The sequence below is a fragment of the Mauremys reevesii genome, linkage group 3 (assembly GCF_016161935.1).
Source record: "Mauremys reevesii isolate NIE-2019 linkage group 3, ASM1616193v1, whole genome shotgun sequence".
NCBI lineage: Eukaryota > Metazoa > Chordata > Testudines > Geoemydidae > Mauremys > Mauremys reevesii.
This window is the reverse complement of record NC_052625.1, coordinates 182,562,551-182,590,057: the sequence shown is the minus strand read 5'-3', so window position 1 is coordinate 182,590,057 and position 27,507 is coordinate 182,562,551. Positions and strand designations below refer to the sequence as shown.

The 27,507-nt window shown below is 41.7% G+C and overlaps 1 protein-coding gene across 1 annotated transcript; it reads right to left on the bottom strand.

Moving 5' to 3' along the window:
- Nucleotides 1-833: 833 nt before the first annotated feature.
- Nucleotides 834-3,965, bottom strand: LRATD1 (LRAT domain containing 1). Its single transcript, XM_039528459.1, has 2 exons — nt 3,798-3,965; nt 834-3,111 (listed from the first exon to the last, which is right to left on the bottom strand). The coding sequence occupies exon 2, from the start codon at nt 3,072-3,074 to the stop codon at nt 2,220-2,222; it is 855 nt and encodes a 284-aa protein (XP_039384393.1). The 5' UTR covers nt 3,075-3,111; nt 3,798-3,965; the 3' UTR covers nt 834-2,219.
- Nucleotides 3,966-27,507: the final 23,542 nt, after the last annotated feature.

Below are 27,507 nucleotides of genomic sequence, written 5' to 3'. Positions count from 1 at the left end.
GTCTTTTTAGACTTTAAGTGTATTGGTGCAGGGACTATGTCTTCCTGTGTTTTTGCACAGCACCAAGTATCATATGGCACTTTTGAGCACTAATGCGGTATAGATATTAAATAATAATAATGCCATCCCTAATCTTATCACCTGCTCAACGAAACTTCACTTATTATTGTGAACATAAAACTTGCTACTATACATTTCGCTCCTGCCTTAACATTAACTTCACAGCTGTAGAGAGAAAGAGAAACTAAACTCACACATGGGGGAAAAAATAGTAACTATTATAGTAGCTGTTCAATGTTAGGGAAAATTACAGTATGAATGTACTCAATTTCAAGTCCACCTAGGATGCCATACAATAATGTAAAGGCTTCTGCTGTTCTTTATTGATAAGGCCACAGTTATCAGCCAACAAATATGATCAAAATAAATGTAAAATATTATACATTTGTTAAAAGGGGTGTTATTAGAATTTGAAGCCATTCTATCAGCTGTTTGACGTGGGTAGAAATTCACTTTTAAAAATTCCTCCCACTAAAGTAAGTTGTTCACATGGTGTTGTAGTAACCATCAGTGCTTTGAAGAAAAAAAAATAAAAGAAACACCTTCTCATTTTATTGCCAAATAACTTCATCAAGCATATCAGCAAATATAAAACCAGTACATGACCTTCAGTTATAAGGTTGTCATGTTCCCCTTTTTCTTTTTTTAAACAGCTGTCTTACGTGAAACAAATGTTGACATCTGTCTTCTAGTAAAGTACACTCCATCCTCATAACATTAGTCATGGAAGGCAAACGCTTTGTTTGTTAAAATGAAGTACTGTTGCAACAAGGTTGCTTATGATGTTGTTTAATAAAGAAGGGAGCCAAGATACAGTATATCAGAGAGAGTGGAGTGTATATACAATAATTCTGCCATCTGTTACTTGATAGAGAGGGGAAAACCAAAACCAAATGCATTTTCTTTCCAGTATCGATACAAGCAAAAAATAACTTGGTCACTACAAAGTGTATGCTGATCAACATAATAAAAAAAGGGAACGTCCCAGTATACTTAAGAATGATAGCTGATTATAATGTTATGATCTTTTTATTTCAAGACTGAGAATCAATGAATGAACGTGGAATGGGTCTGAAATACAAAAATAATGCATTGATCTCATGACATAAAAGGCATCTTTTTTATGCAACTCTGGATTTCTGAATTTAGACTAAGCCTATTTTCTTTAATTGGATTTAGAAATGCAAGGTAAACTTGGTCACATTGCTATTGTTTGGAACGCTCAGCATGCCAAACTCAATTCTATTTTTGCTTCTTTGCAGTGTATAAAGAGGTGGAAAGTATCCTCCAAGTACTGGTGTAGTGGCTCTGTGGGATGAAAGGCAAACCTACAGCAGGGGACCTTGCAGGACTGCTCTCTGGAAAAGCATGTATGTAAACTGCTCACCAGAATCCTTTATTTAATGCTTCAGAATGGCTTTGGGCTCAAGAAAACAGCTGCTCACCAACTCTTCATATTTTCAAAAAGAGTAGAACACTATGGTATTGTGAGAATATCTAGCAGAAAGAGAACTGCATACAGGAAGGAAAAGAGAAAAGAACAGATTTTTAAACTTGTGATCAATTTCTGCCAGAGAAAGGTAAAAAACACTTACACCTGATTAATACCTTGCTATAGTTTTTACTGGACTAAAATTAGGGCTCTGGCTACAAGATGCATTTAGAAATAAAACAAGCAGAACCTCCTCTCACCCTACAGAACTAGCAGAAGACTTGAGACAGTTTGTTTGTTTGACAGGCAAATGTTGTTAGCTAAAAACTCTTTAGCTAAATCTGCTTCTATGGCCCCAAATGTTTAAAAGGGATCATGGATTAAAGCCATGAAAATAAATTAAAAAGAATTTCAATTTGAAATTTTATTAGCATGTTGCTAGAATGGCCAACATCGATGGACAGGAGAGACTTTGTCCACATCCTTTGTAAATCTCTTCCACACATACCCCTCTTTGCTTCCCCTCTTTCTTGGTTCATTAAATGTTATTAAAAGCCAAACCAAATACTGGCTATGGGTGTAAGAAGAATGCTGGTTTTCTGGAATGTTGCCATGGATTCCGGTTTAAATTGCGTCCCACCAGAGAGCGCAGCCCCCGGTCTGTCTGTGGCAGGCAGCTCTTGCCAAGCCAGGGAAAGAAGGGAGCACCTCGTCCCTCCGCTGTTCGTTACTCTTTCCCATCCACTATAGCCAGGTCTTTGATCACTCGCAGTTTGCCACTGGCATCGATCCTGCGCTTCTCCCTTATTAGATCCTCCAGGCTGTGGAATCGCACCGTGTGCACCTTGTTCTCAGCCAGGTGGATCTTGAGATAGTATTGCTGCTGGTGCTGGGTGCCGGCAGCAGCCTGCAGCTCCCCCCCGGCTTTGAACTCCCTTTTCCCGAACCGGCACCAGGCGGCGAAGCTCTCCGAGTTAGTCCAGCAGATCTCGTCGCTTTTTAAACCCAGGTGCCCGCAGGCGTTCTGCACCACCAGCTCTGCCACCAGGGGGCGGTAGCGGTACCAGCTATTCACCACCCGGCCCACGTTGCCAGCGCCCGCCTCGTACAAGCTGTCCTGGCGGATCTGGCCCTGGTGCAGGTGGATGATCTGCCCGCTGCCCACATAGACTGCCCAGTGCGGGGGTGGGGGTGGGTGGTCGGATGGCCCCAGGTAGAGCAGCTCCAGCAGGTCTCCCGGCTTGCAGAGGGCAGGCAGGGCCGAGACCGAGAAGACGCGCAGGTCCCCAGCCTGGGGGCCGCTGCTGACTTTGGAGAAGATGCATTCCTGGCCGCGGAAAGCGGAGAACTGGGTCTCGTTGAGCACCAGCTGGTGGTGGTGGGTGGGGGTCTCCTGCCCAGGGCTGCTGGAGCCCTTCACGCTGTACTTGTCCGGCTGGCCTCGCTCGTCCAGGTCCTCCTCCTCATCCGAGAAGAAGTAAGCCACCCCGACCCGCAGCTCGTCCTTCTCGATCCCCGAGGGGTCTCCGGTCGGCAGCTCGCTGTAATTCAGGTGGGTGATGCGATCCAGTTGATTTCCCATCAATGACAAGGCAAGGCGAGGCCAGGAATCGCCGGGTCTGGGGGGAGGGAGGAGAGACGCAGGACGGGGAGAGGGAAAGGCAAGAAGGAGAAAAGGGAGAGGAGGAGGAAGAACAAAACAAAACAAAAAAAAATCCAGGCACAGAGTTTCAGTGATTTCCCGTCCCTGACCGCGTCCCCGCGCTAGGAGAACCCTCCCTCCACTCCCCCTGTGCCCCTTTGGGGCTGCGCCCTGCCCGGTGTCAGCGTTACACGCGTGGCTCGGGCATGGAGCCGTCCCGGGGGCACCCGCACCATGGCACAGGGATGCAGCCGCGTGCGGCGGGCACAGCTCTCCCGGGAGACGTGGGGACCCCTGCCGCCCCGGGGAGCGGCGTCCCGGCCGGCATCGGGACCCCGTCCCGCTTCCAGGGTCCCCGCCGGCTCCTGGGCTCGGAAAGGGGGCAAAGTTCACCGCAGAGCCTCTGGGCCGGGGGGAGAAGGGCGCAGGGTGGCTGGAGCTGGGAGCGTCCCGGCTCGCACCCGCGGCTCCAGCGGAGCACGCTCCGCCCCGGCTCCCGGCCGCCCGGGCTGCACGGGGAGCGCGGCAGGGCAGCGTCTGGCTCCCGGGAGCCGAGCCGTGACACCCCGCCTGCCCCCTTCCAACTCCCGCCCGCAGCAGCGGCCCCGGTCCTGCCCCGCTGGGACCAGCCTCCTGACAGCGACCACCCCGGGCGCTCCGTACCCGTGATCGCCCCGCTCCAGCCAAGCGCCCAACTCCCTTAAAGTCTTCTCGTCCCCATGGGAGCCGCAGAGCAGCTGAGCAGCGTCATCCCCGGCGCCCCTGCAGCTGCCGAGCCCCGGCTCCAGCTCCGGCTCCTTGGACGCGCTCTGCCTTCCCCTGGACAGCACCGCTCCGCTCTGGGCTGCCCCCAGCACCGGCGAGTCTAAGTACCGGCGGCTCCCGAGCCCTGCACCCGCCCCGTGCGGAGCTCATTGGCTGCTTTGCTTTGAGGTTGGCAAGACGAGCGAGCCTCCGGGGTGTCAATCACCGGCCCAGGGTGGGATTCCAGACGTTCCCTCTGCTGCTCCGCCAGGCCCCCACCGCCCCTCGCTGCTTGGCCAGGCTGCTAAGGGGCAGAGCATCGTCCCCCAGAGCTTGGCTGTGCAGAACCCCTCCGGCCTCCAGCTCGCATACTGTGGCCAGAACAGCAAGGCAATGCTTGAAGTCAAGAATCTGCATAATGCCATGATAGACTGGCACCACTCTCCAGGTTTATTCTTCATTTTCAGGCCCTGTAGGACAATACCTTGCTTTCTTGGGAGACCCTCAAGCAGCAGCTACTAGGCCCAGGGTTATGGGGCAGGAAAGTAATAAGGGAGAGAAAAGGTTATTGAAATAAGGTGCATGGTATGACTTCAATGGAAAGCTGTATTATATAAAAATAAAGTTATTTCAACTGTAAATACTTAGCAGGTCTGCTGGAGGAGCTCAGATGTTCACCAGGCTTCACAACATCAAGAGATTTGATGGATTCTCCTTTGCTTGGAGGCTTTAAATCAGGACTGGTCAGTTTCTCTGAAAGAGATGATGGAGTTGAACCAGATTTTGGGAGGGGGTGTTCAGTGCAGGAATTACAGGGTCTCTATCAGTGGTGTTATGCAGGAAGTCAGGCTACACGATCATGTAAAGCATTGATTCCGATTCTCAATGGTATTTAGGTACCAAACTTCCACTGATTTCATTGGGAGTTAGGTGACTACATACCTTTGAGGATCTGGACTAATAATCCCTTCTGGCCTTTAAAAACAAACAAACAAACAAACAAACAAACAAACAAACAACCCCACCTGTGAATCACCAGTGTGAGGTAGATCAGTATTATTATTACAATTCTCATTTTACAGAGGAGGAAGTTTAGGTATTAGGTGATGAAATGACATGTCCAAGATCTCACCATGAGTTTGTGTTAGATTATAGATTATAACCCAGAGTTGCCAACCCTGTGCACTAATCACAAAAGCACATTTCCTTTCCTCTTTGCTGAGGAGTGAGAATTTAATTTAATTTTGTCAGACATATATATCAGCAAATTTTAATACATAATATTTTGGCCCATGTGTAAACCACATGAAAGTACACATTTTATTTACATGAAAGTAAAGATACTATGTTCCTTGCATTGCAGTTATTTTTGGTAATTAATAAACTCAGCCACTCTCCCTTGCAGTATCAGCAAGGAGGTACACCTATATTGCTGGCAACATATACCTGTGTTATTGGCATCGTATCTGATGCTTGCTTCATTTGGATTTCTTCTTAGTAACTTTGGACAATATCATCAGTTTATTTTCACCATATAGAAACTATGATCAGACTTTTTCAGCTTCAGAATGGTTCAAGGTGCATATATAACAGCATCTGAGACAAATGTGGAGTTTCTTAGTTAAATTAGAGCCTTGTGTACAATTTGGAAGACCCCTCGCTCCTGACATCCCACTGATCAAATGTTTACTTGGCTATCGTTCTGCTGTAGCATTTCCAAGATGTGTCACTTATGAGGTGCTAATTAAACACAACTTAATTTTGAAAATATAGTTTAAAATGTTGGACTCATTCCTTATATTCATAAACTATTACTTCTGCTTACACAAAGAAAAACAAACAAATTGGGGAGAAAATAAAGAGCGAGCTCACATTGACATTGACCACCCAATTGACAGATATGCCACTGCGGGGCTGCCACAGCCTATTTTTCATTGTAGTAACTATATTGAGCTACTCATGGTTACAGGGTATCCAAAGTTTGGGGACTCAGGGCTAGATCCTCAGGTCAATGAACCTACCCTGATTTACATCTGGCTTTCAGGGTTTATACAACTGGATGGAGGATTCAAAAGAATGGAAGATTTTTAAAAAAAAATCATTCTAATGTGATAAATTTGAAAGTTTTTATGGCGCTAAGCATGATAGACCAGAATTTCTTAATATATGGAAATAGTGTAAATGAATTTCTTAATGCTTGTTAAGTATTACATAGTCTTATGGTATCCCTTCATCACCCCCATATTTTAAAACTCTATTACTGAAGCATCATTGTATCTTCATAGTTAAGGTTATTTTGGAATTTGCAGATAAAGCAGGGTTCAAATCCCTAGGACTTACATTACTGTCTGTTAACATACTCCATTTCCTAAGCTGGACCATTTTGGAGATCAGGTCCCTCACATATTTTCTAGGATAAATCTTTCAGTACTTTTATGAACAGTTTCTGTTGTCTAAACACTATTTTTTTCTTTTTAATATCAGCACTTTTTTGGATCCCACTCACACAGTTAACACTTCCTACAGTTGCCAATCATCAAGATAATGAGAATGGCAGAGGGTCATTTCTAGACAATTTCAAACAAACAAGAAGTTATTTAATCTTTGCCAGAAACAGCCAGTGGAGAATGCATCACAGCTATAGGCTACTTACTGCAGAAGGAAGGAGCTGTGCTGTTGTCTAGAATGGCAGGTTCCTTGATACAGCTCTGTTCCACTCCATGCCCCCCATTATAACTCTGCTTCTGCCTCCCATGCTCCCACAGGTCTGTGCAATCTTTTTGCCCCACTCCATCATGCTCCCACAGTTCCATTTGGATCAACTCCCCTCAAGCCCACTCCACTCACCCCCACCGTCCACTTCCCATTCATATTCCATGTCTGCTGACCACCAGACTCTGCCACAACTTCGCTAACTCCCCTATCCTCATCCCTCAGACAGTTCTTCTAACTCCATCTTTTCTCTAACCCCCAAGAACCTGATGGTTAAAATCTTAAATTGGGCAAAGTACATGAAAGGTCATCGTATATTCACCAATAAACATGTTATAAAAATTGTGAAAAGCAAGTACAGAACAGTCCTAGGGAGTATGTCAACAGACTGCTTGAACAAAGGAGTTGTTGATTAGGAGTTTCAAAGCTCTGGTGAAGTTACAGAATTGTTACAGAAGCAGACCAAAATGTTCTTAAGAGGGAAAGAAGTTTAGACCACAGCCTTGGACCTCTGGATGCTTGTTTTGATTGGCCAGTTTTGATGAGCAAATTTGCTGCCTCTTTCAGACATTACTTTTCTGGAAGCACTTGGTGACGTCTTCAGCACAACAGTGAACTCGGAGCTTGGCAGCAAGCTTAGAGAAGATGTGAGATTGCCTCAGCATACTCACACTGACCAGCATCACAGTGTTGCCATCATGGTAGCAAAACCACCACATGTTGGGACTCAGGAATTTATCATCACAAACACTGAACCTTCTTTTTTTTAGTTCCAAATAATGCTTTCCCCAGACCAGACAAGGGAAGAGAAGCAGATGATGTCACCATCTCCATGGCTGCACCCTGAACAACTCCTGGTGTGAACCTAAGGTCTCCATTATTATCCCTTCTCTTTGGTTCATCTTATTCTTCTTAACTCTTTTCTATTGTTCTTTGACTTCTGTCTAATAAGAGTCAAGTTGAGTCAGCTAGAAGAAATCTAACCTGGTAACAATTTGTTGTGACCAGCTTGGCAATGATGTATGCTGTATCTGGGGCTTTTCCGGATATGTATTTTTGTTTTATCTTGAGAAGAAAGAGGATTGGATTTTTAATACCAAAACCTGAGACTTGTTACTTAAAAATTACTTTTTCTATGTCTTTTTTTTCCAATAAAAGCATTGACTACATTACACTTGCTGGCATACAATGAACGGTATTCCTGGTTCCCTTGGAACCAGTAGCAAAACTCACATAGACCACAAAAGATCTGGTTATCATAAATAAATATAAACTGCTATTGAGAAAATTAATGAACAAAATACATGTTATGATGCATTATCCTTGATTTTCTCAATCATTCATTTACTCAGTAATCTGCAAAATTCAGTGATTTGCAAAGGTTCTCCCAATTCAGAGATTTTCAAAGTTTTTCACAATGGGGAAAATGCATCTTAATGCAGACACAATCTCACAGACCATACCTCTGGCATTTGCAATCACACAACTTTCCTGTGGCAACTATAGCAAATGCTTCCAGAGACAAGTAATGTTTTGGGGAGTATTTTGTGTATATATGTAACACTGACAGACCGTGGTCATCGGCAGGTGGGATCAAACCTGGGACCTCTGTAGCTAAATGCATGAGCTAAAAGCTACATGCCCCTTAGCTAAGAGTGTAGCAGCTTCAATCTCCATAGAGGCTGACAGACCAATAGAGGGGACAGAACACCACACCCAGAGGTGTGTGGGTTACATGCTTCCCATAGCTGAGGAAGCATGTCCCGAGCTTCAGAAACTTCACAGTTGATATCCCGGATGAGCCTCCACTTGTAACACTGACAGACCCCAGTCGTCGGCAGATGGGATCAAACTTAAAGCTGTAGCAGACTCATTAATCTGTAAGTGGTTTCAGTGCCACTAAAGGGGACAGAACACCACATCCAGGAGGTGTATGGGTTACATATGCACTTGTCTTTCCATACAATGTAGCAACTGGACACAAGGACAAAAAAGCCAGAATCATAAAACCAACCACCAACTCTTCGGGGACCATCAGTGGAAGCCCCTTTTCTAGTGACTAGGAGAAATATCATGACACAACTTCAAGCAACACTTTCCTAATTAGGAATTTATTAGTTTTCCAAACTGGACAGAATTTTGATAATATCTACACATTTGAAATGTCATCACTAAAGTAATGGTGGAATAGGAAGGAAATTTTCAGTGTACCACTCCCCTCTACAAAATGTTGTCTCTCTGTAAATTACATAGGCCAGAAACCATAATGTATGAGCATCTAAGGTCACATAGACAGCTTTAAATATATTATTAACTTACTGTTCCCTTTTCCCATCCCATAGCCCCTGAGGCATACTTGGCAATATGACTTCTCCAGTGTAAGTCATCAAGTTTTCATGGATTTCCCATTTCAGAATGGAGAGAACACAATTTTTACTGAAACAGCTGCTGGCAGCTTGGAATTTGCCTGCATGCATTCTTCCTGGCCCTGTCCTCCTGTACTTGTGTAATGGGATCCTTTATTAAATCTTTGTTGTGTAACTATGATGTGCTATAATACCCGTGATTTGTAATATGTATGAATTTTCTGCTGCCCGCAAGAACCCTCATGAAAATTAGACATTTAAATAAAATGATCAGTAACACTTCTTCCTAGGCCAAAGGCCAGTTAGTGTTTTAAAAGCCTTTTGACTTTTGATTTTTTCATTTCCCCTGCAAAAATAACTTTCTAAACATTATAAATAATAATACATGCTCCTTGACTGAATAGCAAGGAAGAAATTCAATCTCTGTGACAGTTGCTATTCATAAACGGGTCAGGATGCACACTCATAGTTCACGATGTTTACAGAACCTTTCAGTGAATTTACAGAGCTGGATTCAATAGGGGACTCATTCCTTGTTATATGTAAATACCTTTTGAAGTATTTTCTGTTTTGCTTTTTCAAATATAGAGTCCAATCCTGTAGGCCTAACTCATTAAAACCACCCATTGATTTAAATGCTAAGCCTGAAGGATGAAACCCCTATTATAGAAAAGCCTGTTAACAGTAACATGCACACAATCTCCTTTGAAGATAGTGTGATCTATATATGCATCCAAAGCAAGAATATGGCCTTCACTACTTAGAAAACAGCAGATATATTTATATTACTGTGAATGTTTCAAGTCACCAAGATGTCTAAGTGTTGAATGAAATTATTGTATATGCATAAAGGTTTCTTTAAAATACAATTCTACACTGCAAAAATGACATTCAGGGTTTCAAATTTGTCAATTACCAAATATTTCCATATGAAACTTTACAGCAAAAATGTGGATTTTTTTGAGTGTCATCCTGAAAATTTAACCTGGGATCCGAGAGACAAGTTGGTTTCTTTCCTTCTTGTGCATCATCAGCTATAATAAAGAGTTTGCAGACCAAATCAAACTCCCAGTTTTACCTGTTCAACCCCATTAACTTCAAAAGTATGCTTTCAGTTACATCTGTGCAACCCCATTATTTCCAGTGGGGTTGATAAAACTTATTGAAATTTAGCAAACTAATTTTTATTGATGATGCAAGAGGAGTAGGGTTCAACTCATTGCTACTTCTCTGTGTGGTTTCTGCAGTAATAATAAGTGAAAAGCAGTACAAGATTTATCTTTATCACTAAATTGAGAAGATGCTGAATGATCCTGAATACACATAAGGAGAAGCTGGATTAAGTAAAAGAGTGCCATTTTTACATAAACATTTTTCAGAGCAGAACTGCATATTAAGCAACCTCTTTTTGTTCAGAAAAATCTCAGGCTGAAAAGATGGTCCTGTGAAGAGGGGACTCTGAAAATGTGTGTTCAATTCTGAGCTCTACCACACAGACTTCCTGTGTAATTCTGGGCAAGTCACTTAATCTCTTGGTACCTTAGTTACGCATCTGTAAAATGGGGGTGAAAATACTTTCTCTCTCTCCTGCCTTTTGTCAGTCTTGTCTATTTAGTGTAAGTCTCTCGCCTGCCACAACAGAGTCCCAGTCTTGTTTGGGGTCTTTAGGCACTACTGTAATACCAAGTAATAAATAATAATAATGTGTTGTTAGGTTTGAGGTACATTGGCTAAGTTACACAGGGAAGACTGCAGAGGATGGGCCAATAGCTATCCCTGTCTTGAAACAGAACATCTGTGTAGGTCTGAGGAGGCAATTTATGACATAAAGAAAATGGTTCAACAGTGTCAGTGCAGGTCTAGGGAGACGATGTTACAGTGGTAGAATGGAATGAAGTGATGTTAATACACGTCTACAGAGAACACGTTACACAATCAAAGTGAAATGAAACAAATGCAGAGGTATGGAGAGACTGTCAAACAGAAATGAAATTAGATTAATGCAAGTTATATTAACATTTCAAATAAATTAAACTCACATTTTTAAAACGACACTATATGAGATGGTACAGTGGAGCTCATCGTGCCCTGGGGGGGATAAAATTGGACTGTATATGCATAAAATTCACCTCTGTGCAGAGAGCCTACACAATGTCTAGGCACCACTTAAGCCCTATTTCCAAGGCTTAAATGGGACTTCAGTGGTACAAAGACCTTCTGCAAGCTCTGAGCAAAGGGATGCATTTCATCCTATGTGAGTGGGGGGACTGCTATGTGGTGACAAATTAATTGGGAGGCATCAGCACCAGGCTTGGAGGAACTCCAGTGTTCAGGACATTGTGAAAATGATAGGTTTGGGTTTTGTGGTATGGTTAATGGCTGTATTTAGGCTCAAAGTTTGAGGAAAGCTGCTGCTGTGGTGTAAAAATATGTGCAGGGTTTGTGACTGCAGCCAAATGTGGCTCAGACACATTAACAGAAAGTCCTTTCCCAAAACCAAAGATACAGAGACAACAGAAGCGAACTTGTAAAAAAAATCTAAATAAAACATAATGCATGGCTAGGAGAGGAGAAATATAGGAATCAAACAAGAGAGAAGAAACATCTTACAAACAACTCAGCGTGGTAGGTTAGACTGAGAGGGACACAAGTCACATATCCTCATCTCAGCCTTAACTGGGCAAATAATTCATAATGAATCATTTATTTGACTCATTTTGCCTGTGTTTCTGTTCACAGATTTCCAGTGAAGAGAACATTGTTTTCTCTAAGGGCTTCATTATGCAAAATTATTTTGCTGAAAAATTTCTGGAAACAATTCTTGGTCAGTAGCTCTAGTTCATGAGCAATTTGTTGCAAGTATTTGAAATGTGAGCTGGCTAGGTCGGACACAGTTCATTTGCTATGAGTTTTTTGACTAGGTGAATGCAGACTCAAGATTATGGTGAGAGCTTTTATGATTATGAATTCAAAATCCATTTTCAGGGTGAAATTAACTCCAATACAGCGGGCCAACATGAGATGGCAGAAAGTGAAAGCTAGACAAATTAAAAGTAGAAATAAAGCACACATTTTTAACAGTAAAGGGGACTGGAACAAACTGTCATGGAAAAGGCGGATTCGCAATATATTGATGGCTTCAGATAAAGACTGAATGCCAAGATATGCTTAGCCAAATAAGTTGGGGCTCAATACAGGTGTAACTGAGAGAAATTTAATAGCCTGTAATATTAAGAAGATCATCCTGGATCATCTACAGGCTCTTTCTAGGTTTATAATCTATGAATCTATAAAAGATAACAGCCCTGGTGATGTCTGCTTATGATCCCAATGCTGAAATCTGTTGCATGCAGATGGACTGTTGCACCGGCACAGATCCTCATTGAAATCAGTGGGATTTCATGGTAGTGCAACAAATTGCAGGATTAAGGCCTAAATCATCAAAAAGGAGGAGGGGAGGGGTGCATTTTAAGTGAGATTTAAGCAGTTATTTTGACTCTTGCTTGGCTCTCTGCACAGAGGTGAATTTCACTCTCTGTGAATTAGTTTCCAATACTTTCTTATAATTCAATGGTTTGGTGAATATTCCTGCCAGTAAAACTCACTTGTGAAAAGTAAACACAATAAGGGGGAATAGAGTTGGTGCAAATTCATTTAAAAGTCTGAATACGTATTTGTGAAAAATGTTGTGCAGTATTCGCCCAGCTCTATCATAGTCACATTAATCAATTATTGTATTCACTAAAGTGGCCTCTTTGGAACAACCGAGACTTCAATATTATTCTTTTTTTTCTGTATATTTGAAAAATGGGAACCATCTACTATGCTATGCTTTTGGAGAAGAGTAGTTTCAGTAAACTTTTCCATTAAAAGTGTTTCCAAATTCTATCAAACTATTATATATTTTTTAATTATGGCCATCTGTCCTCACCTCATTCATGCCCACCCCCACTTTTTCCCCAGTTTGCCACAAGTTCACATCTGTTTTTCATCCAAAGATATATTTTGTATATTTTCTCTCACATATAACTAGCTGGGAGAACCAAGACACAAGGGTACTGTTTTTAAGGTTATCCTTGCTCCTTAACTCAGTCCCATTGTTCACTGTAGTCTAAGGCTACATCTACACTACTGCCAGATCGATGCTCTGGTGATCGATGCATCAGTGATCGATTTAGTGGGTCTAGTGAAAACCCGCTAAATCGACAGCAGAGTGCTCTCTGGTTGACCCCGATATTCCATCAGGAAAGAAAAGAGTAAGGTAAGTTGATGGGTGAGTGTCTCCCATCAACCCAGTGTGGTGTAGACAATGCAGTAAGTTGACTTACGCTTTGTCGACTCCAGCTACATTATTCACGTAGCTGAAATTGTGTAACTTAGATCGACTTACCACAGTAGTGTAGACATAGCCTAAGAACGAGACACTCCAACTCACAACACTGAAAAACCCTTCTATTTCCAACCCTTTACCAAAACTCCCAACCCTTGCAAACAGAGATTCTATCCAGAAAAGGCAGAAATGCCACAGACACCATGAAGTCCTTCACTATGACTGTTAATTTTATGTGGAAGGTGCTCAGATACAACTTTAATGGGAATCAATATGAAATCCTTGGATAGATAGATTAGAATTTTCAAAGTACTTTAGGGGCTTTAGATACAATAGGTTTATTTAGATTAGGGCTGTCGATCGCATTTAACTCACACGATTAACAAAAAAAATTAATTGCAATAAAAAAATTAATCACAATTAATTGCACTTATAACAATAAATACCAATTGAAATGTATTAAATATTTTGGATTTTTTTAAATCATTTTCAATATTGATTTCTATTATAACGCAGAATACAAAGTGTACAGTGCTCACTTTATATTATTATTTTTTATTACAAATATATGCACTGTAAAAAGGATTAAAAAAAGTATTTTTCAATTCACCTCATACAAGTACTGAAGTGCAATCTCTTTATCATGAAAGTGCATATTACAAATGCAGATTTTTTTTTGGTTACATAACTGCACTGAAAAACAAAACAATGTACAACTTTAGAACATACAAGTCCACTCAGTCCTGCTTCTTGTTCAGCCAATCACTAAGACTAGGGGGACCAGACAGCAAATATAAAAAACTGGGACAAGGGGGGGGTAATAGGAGCCTGTATAAGAAAAAGACCCAAAAATTGGGATTGTCCCTATAAAATTGGGACATCTGGTCACCCTAACTAAGACAAACAAGTTTGTTTACATTGATGGGAGATACTGCTGCCTGCTTCTTATTTACAATGTCACCTGAAAGTGAGAACAGGTGAAATTCGCATGGCAATTTTTAGCTGGCATTGCAAGGCATTTACGTGCCAGATATGCTAAACATTCGTATGCCCCTTCATGCTTCGGCCACCATTCAGGAGGACATGCTTCCATGCAGATGACACTTGTTAAAAAAATAATGCATTAATTACATTTGTGACTGAACTCCTGGGGGGAGAATTGTATGTCTCTTGCTTTGTTTTACCCGCATTCTGCATATATTTCATGTTATAGCATCTTGGATGATGACCCAGCACATGTTCATTTTAAGAACACTTTCATAGCAGATTTGACAAAACACAAAGACGGTACCGCTGTGAGATTTCTAAAAATAGCTACAGCACTTGACCCAAGCTTTAAGAATCTGAAGTGCCATCCAAAATCTGAGAGGGATGAGGTGTGGTGAATGCTTTTAGAAGTCTTAAAAGAGGAACACTCCGAAACTACAGAACCTGAACCACCAAAAAAGAAAATCAACCTTCTGCCGGTGGCATCTGACTCAGATGATGAAAATGAACATGCATCAGTCCGCACTGCTTTGGATCATTATCAAGCAGAACCCATCATCAACATGGAAGCACGTCCTCTGGAATGGTGGTTGAAGCATGAAGGGACATATGAATCTTTAGCACATCTGGCATGTAAATATCTTGCAACGCCAGCTACAACAGTGCCATGCAAACGCCTGTTCTCACTTTCAGGTGACATTGTAAACAAGAAGCAGGTAGCATTATCTCCTACAAATTGTAACCAACCTTGTTTGTCTGAGTGATTGGCTGACCAAGAAGTAGGACTGAGTGGACTTGTAGGCTCTAAAGTTTTACATTGTTTTATTTTTGAATGCAGTTTTTTTATACATAATTCTACATTTGTAAGTTCAACTTTCATGATAAAGAGATTGCACTACAGTACTTGTATGAGGTGAATTGAAAAATACAGGTTTTTTGTTTTTTACAGTGCAAATATTTGTAATAAAAATAAATATAAAGTGTGCACTGTACACTTTGTACTCTGTGTTGTAATTTAAATTAGTATATTTGAAAATGTAGTAAACATCCCAAAATATTTAAAATAAATGTTATTCTATTAACAGTGCGATTAATCGCGCAATTTTTTTAATCGCCCAATTAATCATAATTAATTTTTTTAATCGCTTGACAGCCCTAATTTAGATATAGTGTATCAATGAATTTTCATTTCATGAATTTAGGTTATTTAATGAGCTATGAGACTAAAATTGCCTACACAGCTTTGAAAATCTCAACTAGAACCAATAATATTAGGCGCGTTTACTTACAAGTGAGAAGTAAGTATATATATATAGGATACCAGAATATGGATGGATATTTAGGGCACCACTTGAACTGTATTAGTATGGCCCTCATTCAGGAAAACATCCCTATTTCAGGACAGCATACTCAAATCCTACATGTTTAAGTACTTTGCTGAATCAGGGTCCACATTTGTAAAATGGCTTGGATCTGTGAATCCAACACCTTGGCACAAAGGGGCTGTAAGAAAAGTGAAATGGCAGCCTTAATTCAGAATTTCCATGCTTTTGTGTTTTGATGTCTCAGCTTTAATGCTATTTTAATGTAGTTTCTTCATCTTTAATTTTATGGAGAGATTCATATTAGATGCATTATTGATTCCTGTAACACTGCCTTCCCCTCTTCCACACAGTATGATGGAACAGAAGTGGTATTATGAAGGATTGGGTTTTTTTTTTAAATTAATATATGAATAAACAAACACTGTGGATTACTTTTAATCTGCATGCATTGTAATTTCCCCCCTAAGATTTTACTTACATTGTAGTAAGACTGAGAGGCATAAACAATTACTAGGAGCCCTTAAGTGGGAGCTTTGGATATGTACCTTGCAATCTGAAATTCTCATCATGCAACACAGTGTAACACACACTGTCCTGGAAAATATTCTCCTGTTCTAAACAGAAATGTGAAGTACAGTATCTGGATTTTCTGCAGCGGTTTGAGATAGATTAAGTAGAACACAATTCCAGAATGATGATGAATTGTAGAAGAGGCAATTAAATGTTTCACTGATTATAATTAATGGGACCAATTAGAAAATGTATTTTGAAACGTGAATGCTAGTGTTTGTGATGCCCCTGTCTGAGAGAGAGGAGGGGGAATCAGAGATTATGAATGAATGGAAGAAGAAATGTGTTTTGGGGGGAACTGGGTGATTAGAAACTGTTTTCCTTTTGCTGTAAAATGCATACAATTGTCTTTGGATGATTTCACTGCCCTGTTCTTATGAAGCTACAGCTGCATTACAAATAAGCCAGCAAGAAAAAGAACAACATGGTGTAGTGAAAAGTATAAGCACAATATTTCTACTTAAATGCAATAGACTAGAGCTGTCAAACTATTTCCTGTAGTAAGTCGCACAATGTATTGTCTCATAGATATCACCCCTTCCATCAAATCTCATAAGAGTCCTGTGGTCAATGACAGTGATTGCTTACATGAAAAAAATAATGTTAGAAGAGTATGTATGAGTCAGAGCCTCAGCTGTTATAAATTGGTATAGTTCTATTGAATTCAAAGCATTCATTTTTTAATTCTTAACTGTTGTCTTCTTTATGAAAAAAATTAACCACAAGATAAAATTTATAAAAGTGCTTAAATGATTTAGGAGCCTAAATACCATTTTCAAAAGTGACTTTCAAAGAAACCTGTCTACATAGTACATTAGTCTGCATTAGTGGGTTGCAAATTCTGTGCATTAGTGTGTTGTGCACTAACTGGCCCATGTTAGCATACACTAAAAGAACTGTGTGATGCAGGACTATATTGATGTGCACTAGGGAACTTTTAGTGCATACCAGCAGGATCCACATAGGCCATTTAATGTGCAGCACACTAGTGCGCACTAGAATGTATACCCCTCTAGTGTGGCCTAGTGCATTGTGTAGACAAGCCCTCTGGCCCTTAAGCCGCGCAGACCCTTTTGAAATGTTATCCACTGCCTACTTTTGCTCTTCACTTCTATAGCTGGTCTGGAATTTTCTATTGGAATAATTTTTTCCGCAAATGGATATTTTTCTGGAAATCCCTTGAAAAATTGCACATTTTTGACTTTTCAGGATGAAAAAAAATACCACGTTTTTTACAGGGAGGGATTTCCATTTTCAGGCAGCTCTGTTCATTTCATCTTGACCTCATATTTATTCTTTTCCTCTCAGCTGGTAACCAGGAGGACAGTAAGCACTGTGTGACCAGCTAGCTCTCCACAAACCACCAGCAAATGGTCTGCAGACCACAGCATGGGAACATCTGCAATAGATATTCCATATTAAAGTAACTGGCATTTTGTATGATTATCATTTATTCTTTATATATAATTTAGCCTTTAAAGGCTTTGCATTAATCTAACAGCATAGGGTTTGGGCTGAGAGATATGGAACACATGGAAATTAAATGTGGTTCTAAACTAAAATATATACTACATGTTACAGTTAAAAGCCATAAAACTTTTGGAAACTGCATGGGACTATATTTAGTCAAGAACTTGCTACCTGCAATTTTCTGGTGTCCCTCAAAGTGGTGGTGAAGAGAGCTACAGTATTAGATGCACTTTTCAAAACACTCATCACATGCAGAAGAGGAAATTTCCCCACAACTTCTGGGGTGGGAAATAAAGTGTAAAAATGGCTAGTGCTTCTGAAAATATACGACTACTGATTCTATCTTGATTTGAATAACACTGATTAAATAAAGAGGAGAAAATGCTGGTGATTATTTTCATGCAGGGGCACTTGGAGTCACTGTAGGGACTTATGGACCAGGTTCTAATTTCAGTTATTACTTATAAATCCAGAGTAATTCCATTGACTCCGCAAGGCCTGATTATAATTCACACTTGGGCAATGTAAAAGGGCTATAAACTGGGTATAAATTACATTACACTGCTAAAGCAATGCAAAGGAGTCCTAGGGTACGTCTACACTACCTGCCGGATCGGCGGGTAGTGATCAATCTATCAGGGAGCGATTTATCGCGTGTAGTGTAGATGCGATAAATCGATCCCTGATCGCTCTCCAGTCAACTGCTGAACTCCAGCACTGCGAGAGGCGAAAGCAAAGTCGACGGGGGAGCTGTGGCCATCGATCCAGCGCTGCAAGGATGTGAAGTAAGTAATTTTAATTTGATCTAAGATACGTCGATTTCAGCTACACTATTCTCATAGCTGAAGTTGTGTATCTTAGATCGATTCTCCCTCCCCCCCAGTGTAGACCAGGCCTTAGTGTAAATAAGAATCAGGCCCATAGAGGTACTCTGGATTTACACCAGTAAAACTATGATACAAATGTGGTTTAGTATCTAGAAAACAGATTAAGTGGCATGGAGTCAACATTTGTGGAAAATACCAAAATTATAAGATCCAGAAGAATGTATAAAAGCTAGACTAATGGAAATCACACTCAGAGGTAAAGGGCCTGATTTTGCTTTCATTTGTACTAGGTTTAAACAGTGTAGTGATATACACCAAAGTAAGTGAAGGCATAATTAGTCCTAAAGTCATGCATCTGGGAGGCCTCACAAATAAAGTGCACAAGCAGCAAAGAGTCCTGTGGCACCTTATAGACTAACAGATGTATTGGAGCATGAGCTTTCGTGGGTGAATACCCACTTCGTCGGATGCTCATGCTCCAATACGTCTGTTAGTCTATAAGGTGCCACAGGACTCTTTGCTACTTTTACAGATCCAGACTAACACAGCTACCCCTCTGATAAAGTGCACAAGGAAAGGCATTCTATGGGAGAGGATGAAGGAAAGGGGTTAGGTTTAGTGTGCAGTACAAACACTACTAACGTTCTGATTTTCTTGGTGCTGTACAGTCCACACAGTGCCGGTGTGTAATTTGGAGCCTGCTTCTCAAGTCATCTATGTATGTCACTCTCACTGAAGACAGTGGGAATTCCATACACAGGGCTTTCACGATCGGGCCCCTTTTAAAAGCCCCTGCAAGATAGGCAGTATTTGTTGCCTGCTTTGAAATATGCCATTTACTCTGATATTAGCAGAGGCCTAGAGAAGAGCTAAAAGACTGGTTCACAGAGTGAAAGGATTTTCTCAGTGAGGGCGGGCTTTGGGTATTTGGACTTGTTCATACTTGAAACACCACAGTGACCCAGCTGCCACTGCACTGCTGAAGCGCTTCAGTGTAGATGCATTGGGAGGGGTTGTCCAGTTGGCATAGGTAATCCACTTCCCCAAGAGGTGGTAGCTAGGTTGATAGAAAAATTCTTCTGTCAACTCAGTGCTGTCTACACAGGGACTTAGATCAGCTTAACTACACTGCTCAGGGGTGTGGATTTTTCCAACCTAATTTTCTGTTGTAGGCCAAGCCTTAGATATAGTCACCTGGAGAGAAGGAGTAGGAGATGAGACATAATCATGGTCTTTAAATACTGTATTTCATGCAAACACATAGGGACCCAGACTAAGATGGGTACTAGGAAGTGCTGACCAATAGTCATAGTTATAACATAAGCAGTTAAGGCCAGATTGTGATCTCTGTATAGCAGTGACAATTCAAGGTGATTCCTTCTGGACTGATTCTCTACTGCTTTGAACCTTGGTAGGCATTCACATCTGTGCTAAATGAGTGCAAAATGCCACTTGATAGAGTTTCACGCAAATTTGGCACTCACTTTGCGAGGCAGTGGAGAAACAGGCTCATTGCCTTTAGGAACCACTCCTAATTTAAACTCTATAACCAAACCCAGAATGGTTCCCATGGAGGTTTCATTTAGACATGCTGTCCTTCTAACCTTTGATGAAATATTACCCACATCACAATTCAGCATGACTCACGGGAGAACTAGGGAGTGGAACAACATTGGCTGTTGCAGATCAGGAGTGCGGCAGGTGAGAGTCATGAAAATACTTGCACAATGTGAGCCATATTCTTAACTGGTGTAAATTGGTGTAGCTCCACTGATTTCAATGAAGCTGTGACAATTTACACTAGCTGAGAATCTAGCCTTGTACGTCCGCAGGGTGCCTAGTAATAGTCAGTGCTATTATCACCTGACTGTACTAAGCACTATATGTAAAAGAGGTAGGTGGAGCCAACAGGCTTTGTTGTTCTGAACAGTTTTGTGTTGTACTTGTAATAGACAAATATTGCTAGAAAAATCCTCCATCTATAAACATAATAGAAAATCAACTACAAATATTCCTCTAAACAACTCTGCTTTTCTAATAATATGGGAATATATATTGAAGGATGCATAAATTACATGAAGCTCCAAGAGCATTTAGGAAAGTTCGAACTAATAATCCTAATGACACCATAACAATAGCTAGAGCACAACATATCGAGTCACAGCATGTCAGCAGTATAGACAGTAGCACAGCAGAGTTTTATGGCAAGCTCTGTGCACAATATACACAGCAGAGCCAGTGATAATTCACGATTGTATAACTGATATTTTAAGCTACACTGGAGCTGGTCTCAGGTTCTGGAATTAGTTTGTGGTAGCAGAACTAAAAAATAATATACATGCTCTATAGATGATTATAGCACTTCGTCTCCCACACAGTATTCTCCTTTCTGAATCCCTCTGCTATATTTTGCCCAAACCCCACCTATTTTATTGTCTGGTTCGCTTACTTTGTGGTTAGGATTTGTAAAAGAAGCTTAATTTAATTCCTCCCTCCCACACAGTTCTGAGCTGTAACACTCTGAGTGGACACCGTAATATGGTGTCAGGTTCTACTACTTTGCATAGAGTTCCAAAGCTCTTTTGCTAACACATCCTGATAGGAGGTATTGGGACCCTGCACAGAGATGCAGAGTTAGTCCGCTGACTCCAGTTGGCAGAAGTGTAGGAGAGGTTAAGCGTCTCTTTGAGGCAGAGAGAAGTAAGGTTCTGCAGGGGAAAACTCTAGAGACAGCTAAGCTCAGGAGCAAATTTAGGCTGAAGGTTATATTTTGTTGTTGTGTTAACAATAAGAGCAAAATTGGTAAATCTGGACCAAAATTTTCTCTATCCTTCCCTCTCTCTGTAGCAATGTGGGAATGTCATCTACTTATATTTACTACTGCCACATTTTAGATTAAAATATCTATAAAAGAAGAACCCTGAAACTAAGCTGCAATAAAAAATAAAATAATAATAATAATAATAATAATTAATTAATAACAGTGATGCAGTTCTGGGCATGATTTGAGAATCTAAATAGAAGAGAAATAGAATAGTGTGGCTCAATGAAAGGCACTAGCAGAAAGTAGTTCTCTGTGAGTGGGCAGTGGGCAGTGCGATAGGTGTGGGGAAACGGTTGTCTCTAGCTCTGGGACCTGAGTGGATATTGGAAAACCAAATATACCTAACCTTCAGGGGCGGCTCTAGACACCAGCGCGCCAAGCAGGCGCTTGGGGCGGCCGTTTCCCGGGGGGGCGGCATTTGGCTCCGGTGGAACTCCCGCCGGCATGCCTGCGGCAGGTCCACCGGAGCCCGGGATGAGCGGACCTGCCGCAGGCATGACTGCGGCGGGTCCCGTCTTCCCGCGGCTCCGGTTGAGCTCCCGCAGGCATGACTGCGGCAGGTCCGCTCGTCCCGGGCTCCGGTGGACCTGCCGCAGGCATGCCGGCAGGAGCTCAACCGGAGCCGCGGGAAGAGGGGACCCGCCGCGGGACCGGGGAAGGGCGGCGCAGCGCTCCGCGCTGCTTGGGGCAGCCCGATTTCTAGAGCCGCCCCTGCTAACCTTCACAGGTGTCATAAACAGATAGTTAAGGGTTAATGCCTCTTTTACTTGTAAAGGGTTAAGAAGTTCACCTAGCCTAACTGACACCTGACCAGAAGAACAAGATGTTTCAAAACGAAGGAGGGAAGTTTTCCTTTGTTTAGTCAGTTTCAGTTTCAGCCGGAGTGAAAAAGATCAAGGAACCAGCCTCTTATCAGAGTAGTAAGTTTTAGAAAGGGATAAATAGGTTTATGTTTATTTTCTTTGTAACTTGTCTTGGTACCATTAAGGGAATTATCAAATTTGGGTATTCTTGTGTGTATTAAGATTTTTGTCCAAGGGAACATCCTCTGTGTTTTGAATCTGTTGTCTGTGAGAGTAGCTGGTATGCTAATCTCACCCAGAGGGTTTTCTTTTACCTTTCTTTTCTTTAATTAAAAGCCTTCTTTTTAAATATCTGATTGATTTTTTCCTTGTTTTTAGATCTAAGGGGGTTGGATCTGGATCCACCAGGAGATGGTGGGAGAAAGGAGGGGGGATGGTTAATTTCTCCTTGTTTTAAGATCCAAGGGGTTTGTATCTGTGTTCACCAGAAAATTGGTGAAGTCTCTCAAGACTACCCAGGGAAGAAAAGTAGTGCTTGTGAGTGGTGGCAGCAATACCAGATCTAAGCTGGTAGTTAAGCTTAGACGTGTCCATGCCGGTCCCCACATCTGTACCCTAAAGTTCAGAGTGGGGAAGAAACCTTGACAACAGGTCAGGAGCATTTGTTATTCTGTGGTGACTGATATACAGTACAGGACCTCACCAAATGACTGTCATTGACTTAAGCCTGAAGGCTGCTTATAAATCTTTGGTAAAGTAAAACATGCTTGGTTCTGTAATAAACCATCTTCATTTTGAAAATCTACAGCAAAGAGGTGGTGGAACTGTAAATTATCAGTGTGTCCAAGCTCAGATCAAACACAGTAACTGATAGTCTTATAAACAATATAGAAATGAATTGGCAAATGTGTAGCATTGCATCAACAGAGAGAAAATGGTGTATGTCAGAGGCCCTATATTGCTAACCATTAAAGATGATTCTCCTTTAGCTCATGATAGAGGCCTGTGCTTTTGGAACAGCAGCATCTGAATTCTATCCTTGTTATTGCTAGGAAATTTTGAGTGTCTATGGGTTTGGTATTCTGTTATTTAGTCTGTGTAGTATTTTTCATATGTACTATATCACAAAATATTTCACAGAGTTGAATAATTCAACTGCCGAGTTAAAAATAAAGATAGGGAGAAATTAAGAGATATTGTTATAGGAGAAAATATGTTGATGAGAGTTAAAAACAGATGAAAAGTCAGTGAAGTCTAGAGATACAGGAAGCTCACATTCCAGCAACAATAATTAAAAAAGGGAACTTAAAAAAAAAAAGTGTACAAGGGGAGTGGATTGTGTTCACACTTAGATCTTAGTATCTCCATTGGCTTCCACACTTATACATGTTCCTATTTTATGCCATTTTCCTGTTCTGATTTATAAGTTTTTGTACAACTTGCTTTTCAATTTCAATTTAATGGGTGTATCCAGTGATGAGCTGCCAAAATCTTAACAACCGGTTCCCTATAAAAAGTTCTGATTTAAGGGCGGGAAGCGGGGAAGGGGCCACGGTTGGGGAAGACATACTCATGGGGCCAGGGGCCCCTGCAGGGCCTGGGGCAAATTGCCCCACTTGCTCCCCCCCTCCCCGCAGCCCTGGAGCTCACAGCCCCTTCCCTTGCCGGCAGCTCAAAGAAGCAGGAGACTCAGGAGCTCAGCTGAGCTGCCCAGCTGCTGGCGATGCTGCAGCTCTGTGGGGGGGAGGGTAGTGGAGGAGGGGCTGGGGGAGACATCCTCGTGGGGCTGGGAGCCCCACTCCCCCCCCCGCCTGCAGCCCCAGAGCTCGCAGCTCCCCTCCCCCTTATCTTGCTGGCAGCCCAGAGCTCAGCTGAGCTGCCCAGCTGCTGGCCATGCTGTGGCTCTGAGGGGTGGCGGGGTGGCTGCACCTGGAGGAGACATCCTCATGGGGCCGAGGGCCCCTACAGGGCCCAGGCCAATTGCCCTACTTGCCCCCTCCCCTCCGGCCAGCCCTGGAGCTTGCAGCAGCCCCCCACACACACACACACGTTGCCGGGCCACTCGAAAAGCGGCAGCAGGACTCCTCCCAAACTCAGCTGAGCTGCCCAACTGGTGCTGGCGGGCTGCAGCTGGGCGGAAGCAGGGAAGGGGCCGGGGGAGCCTCAGCCTCCCCAGCTGGGAATCCTGGGAGCAACAGGATGGTCCGGCCTGCGGACCAGAGTTCTTTGCCCACCCCCTGGCCCTTTAACAACCGGTTCTCCACGGAGGTCTAATTTTAGCAACCGGTTCTTGGGAATAGAACTTGACATAAGTTTAATGTTTAATGTTCTTGGGAACCGGTGGGAACTGGCTCCAGTTCACCACTGGGTGTATCCCAGTTCAGAGCAAGCAAACCCCTTCTGGGCTCCAATTCCACTCCTGCAGAAATCAGTGACACAATTCCCAAAATGGCAAAATTCACTGGAACAAGGTCAGGACTTCAGTGAAGAACATTAAACGTATGTCAAGTGTGAGAAAGCTCACGTGCAAGAGTTGGCACTTTAAATGCCTGTCAAATTACAGCCGGGAGGCAAGGAAAGACCTGAAGCTGAGGAAAGGAAATAAGATGAGCCACCTCTCCCCAATTTTTTATATATTTGTTTTAAAATGTTTCTCACTCTCTCTCTCTCTCTTTAAAAAACCCAAACCTCTGAGGACTACTGAGGTGTACACTAGGCTCAGTAGTGAGCCAGCCTCAGAAAGCACCCCTTTACACCTCGCACTGGCCACATCCATTGAAAGACAGAGAGCAGCATCTCTGGTTTCATTCATCTTCCTGAGTAGGGGGCTGGGTAGTGGGAGGATGGAGCTCCTCTCAGTATATTTGCCATCACAGAAGAGCCAACCCACAGGGGGAAGTAAACTGCACCAGAAAAAAGGGTGCCACAATTTAATTCCACCATGGAACAAGGAGGAAGCAGGGACCAAATTGTGACACTACTCAGCACTGCACAGGCCTAACTGAGAGCAGATTGTTCGGTGCTAGTAAAGGTTATTAGGATTGGATAGTGTTCAGAATAATATAGATAGTGCGAGAGTTATTACTGGAAGTTAATTTTATTTCTGTTAAATTAAAAATGATCTGTTGTACTGTCTTCCTGGACTGTAGGGCAGGAGACTGTTGGAGCCTGCTATATGCAGATGCAGAAGAGTGACTGCTTGCAGTTTTGCCTCTGCAGCATCTGGAAGTAAGGAATCCTCTGTAGCTTGCTTTTCAAAGGGCTGTATTTTTTATTTAAGAAGGAATTATCAGGAGGTATATTAGACCAAATTCATCCTTGGTGTAGCCCAATTCAGGTCAATAGAACCAAAATAATTTTGAATCAATTTTTTATGATTAAATTTTTGTGTGTTTTTCTTGTGAGAAGGTATCTAACGTCATTGATAGGTAACTATTAACATATATTAGTATATATTAGTAATTGGGATAGGACTCCTGTTAAAAAGAAGGAAATTATGTGAACAAGGGATTTATATTTGTTTTAAATCTATGGAGACATATTTGTCAAAGTTAATCAATTCCCTCCACCCCCCGATATTAGCAAAACTCTGTTGAGTTAGAATAACAAAAAGATGTGAATATATATTAAAATGTGAAATAAATAACTGAGGAGATGCTAATCCTATTTTATTTGGGAAGCACTTATATTCTAGTAATCTGTGATATAGACACTACTATTAATAAGGTTATAAACAGTAATTTTATGACACTTGTTTTGGGGGTTTAATTTCTTAATTTTTGAACAGACATTCTGTTTGTAATAAAATAAAAAGATGTAATGGATGTTTTTTTTCTTAATTGGCCTGAAAGAGGCATTTCTGTTCCAGGGAAAGCATCACATTGTAAAATACACATTTTAAACAAAAGAATTGCAACCTTAAATCTGATTTTCCTCTTACACATCTGAAACAAGAAATAGGGTTGAAATAAAAATTGTTGAAAAGCCAGTGGGAAAAAATTGTGTATTTCATTAATTTGCATTTCATGAAATAGTTGAAACAGCTCCTGGGTCCATTTAGATTAATTACCTTATAATAATTCCCTCCTTTCCTCAGCCTCTGATATCTCAGGTGTAAGCAGACTATATCTATGCAAAAGTTGACAGGAGTAGTTTATTATTTCTTTTGTGCAGGCAGAATGTACATGGCAATTAAAGATAATTCAGTACTCCAATATGAACAAAAGAAATGCTAATATGTCTGTCAATAACACAACTCAAAGAAATAAAAGGGGAAAACATGCAATAATGAAGTAATTTCCAAACTGTTTTTTAAATATGCTTCAGAATTTGTAACAGTGCCAGCTAGTGCATGTCAGCTTCTCCTTTTTAAACCTTCCTTTTAGAGGTTTATAACATGTTTGTGAAATTACTCTCTGTCCTAACACTTGGTATTCAAGGGCTTAACTCAGAAAGAATTTTGTTTTTACTTTGGACAAATTGTCAGAAAAATCATATTTGCTGCTTTGAGGCTGAACTTTTTTTTTACCACTGCTGGGAGGATTTGGGCTTTGAGGGTTTTCAAAAATCTTTTAGTTTTGTAGAGAAATATATTGGATTTTATGGAGATTTGTCAGGACTTTTCCACATAGTGGGGGATCAAGGAGTGTGTTCACAGCAGGGAGCCACTTCTACTACCACACCAGAGAAACAAGCCTGTTTCACACCTCCCACCCTCTTGCTTGAGCTAGGTTCTTCAAACTGTAATGAATGTATTTGTAAATATGTATATTTAAAGGCCCTGAGTCTCTACTGCTGAACACCAGTAGAGTGTAAGTCAGGAGTAAATCTGTTGAAGCCAGTAGAGTTACACAGCGCAGATCCTACACCACATTGTGGCCACTGTGTGCACCAGCAGCGCAAAGCAGCCATCCCCATATAGTGGTCTAGAATCTACAGAGTGGCTCCTACATCACCTTCTTTCAGCACAGGAGGTATGGCTGTTGAACCCCCTACATTTTGGCATTGTCGTGAACAGTATTATATAAAAGCCATATAAGGGCTATTTAAGGGAGAAGTGGGCAGTAAGGTAAGTATCCCTACAGGTCATGAGGTCTCTGCTCGGTGGGATTAGAGGAGGCTATGTTCATTGATGCAGCTTTCAAGGAAGCTGACTACCCTACGTATATCTTAATTATGTTGGTCAGAATCATAGACTTTGCCCACAGGGAGAGTTTTAGGCAGCTGGTGCGCATACATGTGTGTTTTCTGTTCAGAATCCATAGAAACATCTATGGAATGAGGTCCGGCTTCTGAGGGTTTAGAGTCACAGGAGGAGCTTGGGCCAGCATTTGGGACACAGTCATCTACTATACCAAATACTTCACCCACCTTCATCACTAGAAAGCCATTCATATAAAAATAAAGGTTTATTTT

Bases quoted from the DNA above. Each gene is read 5' to 3' on its own strand.
- LRATD1 (XM_039528459.1), bottom strand. From the start codon at position 3,074: ATGGGAAATCAACTGGATCGCATCACCCACCTGAATTACAGCGAGCTG.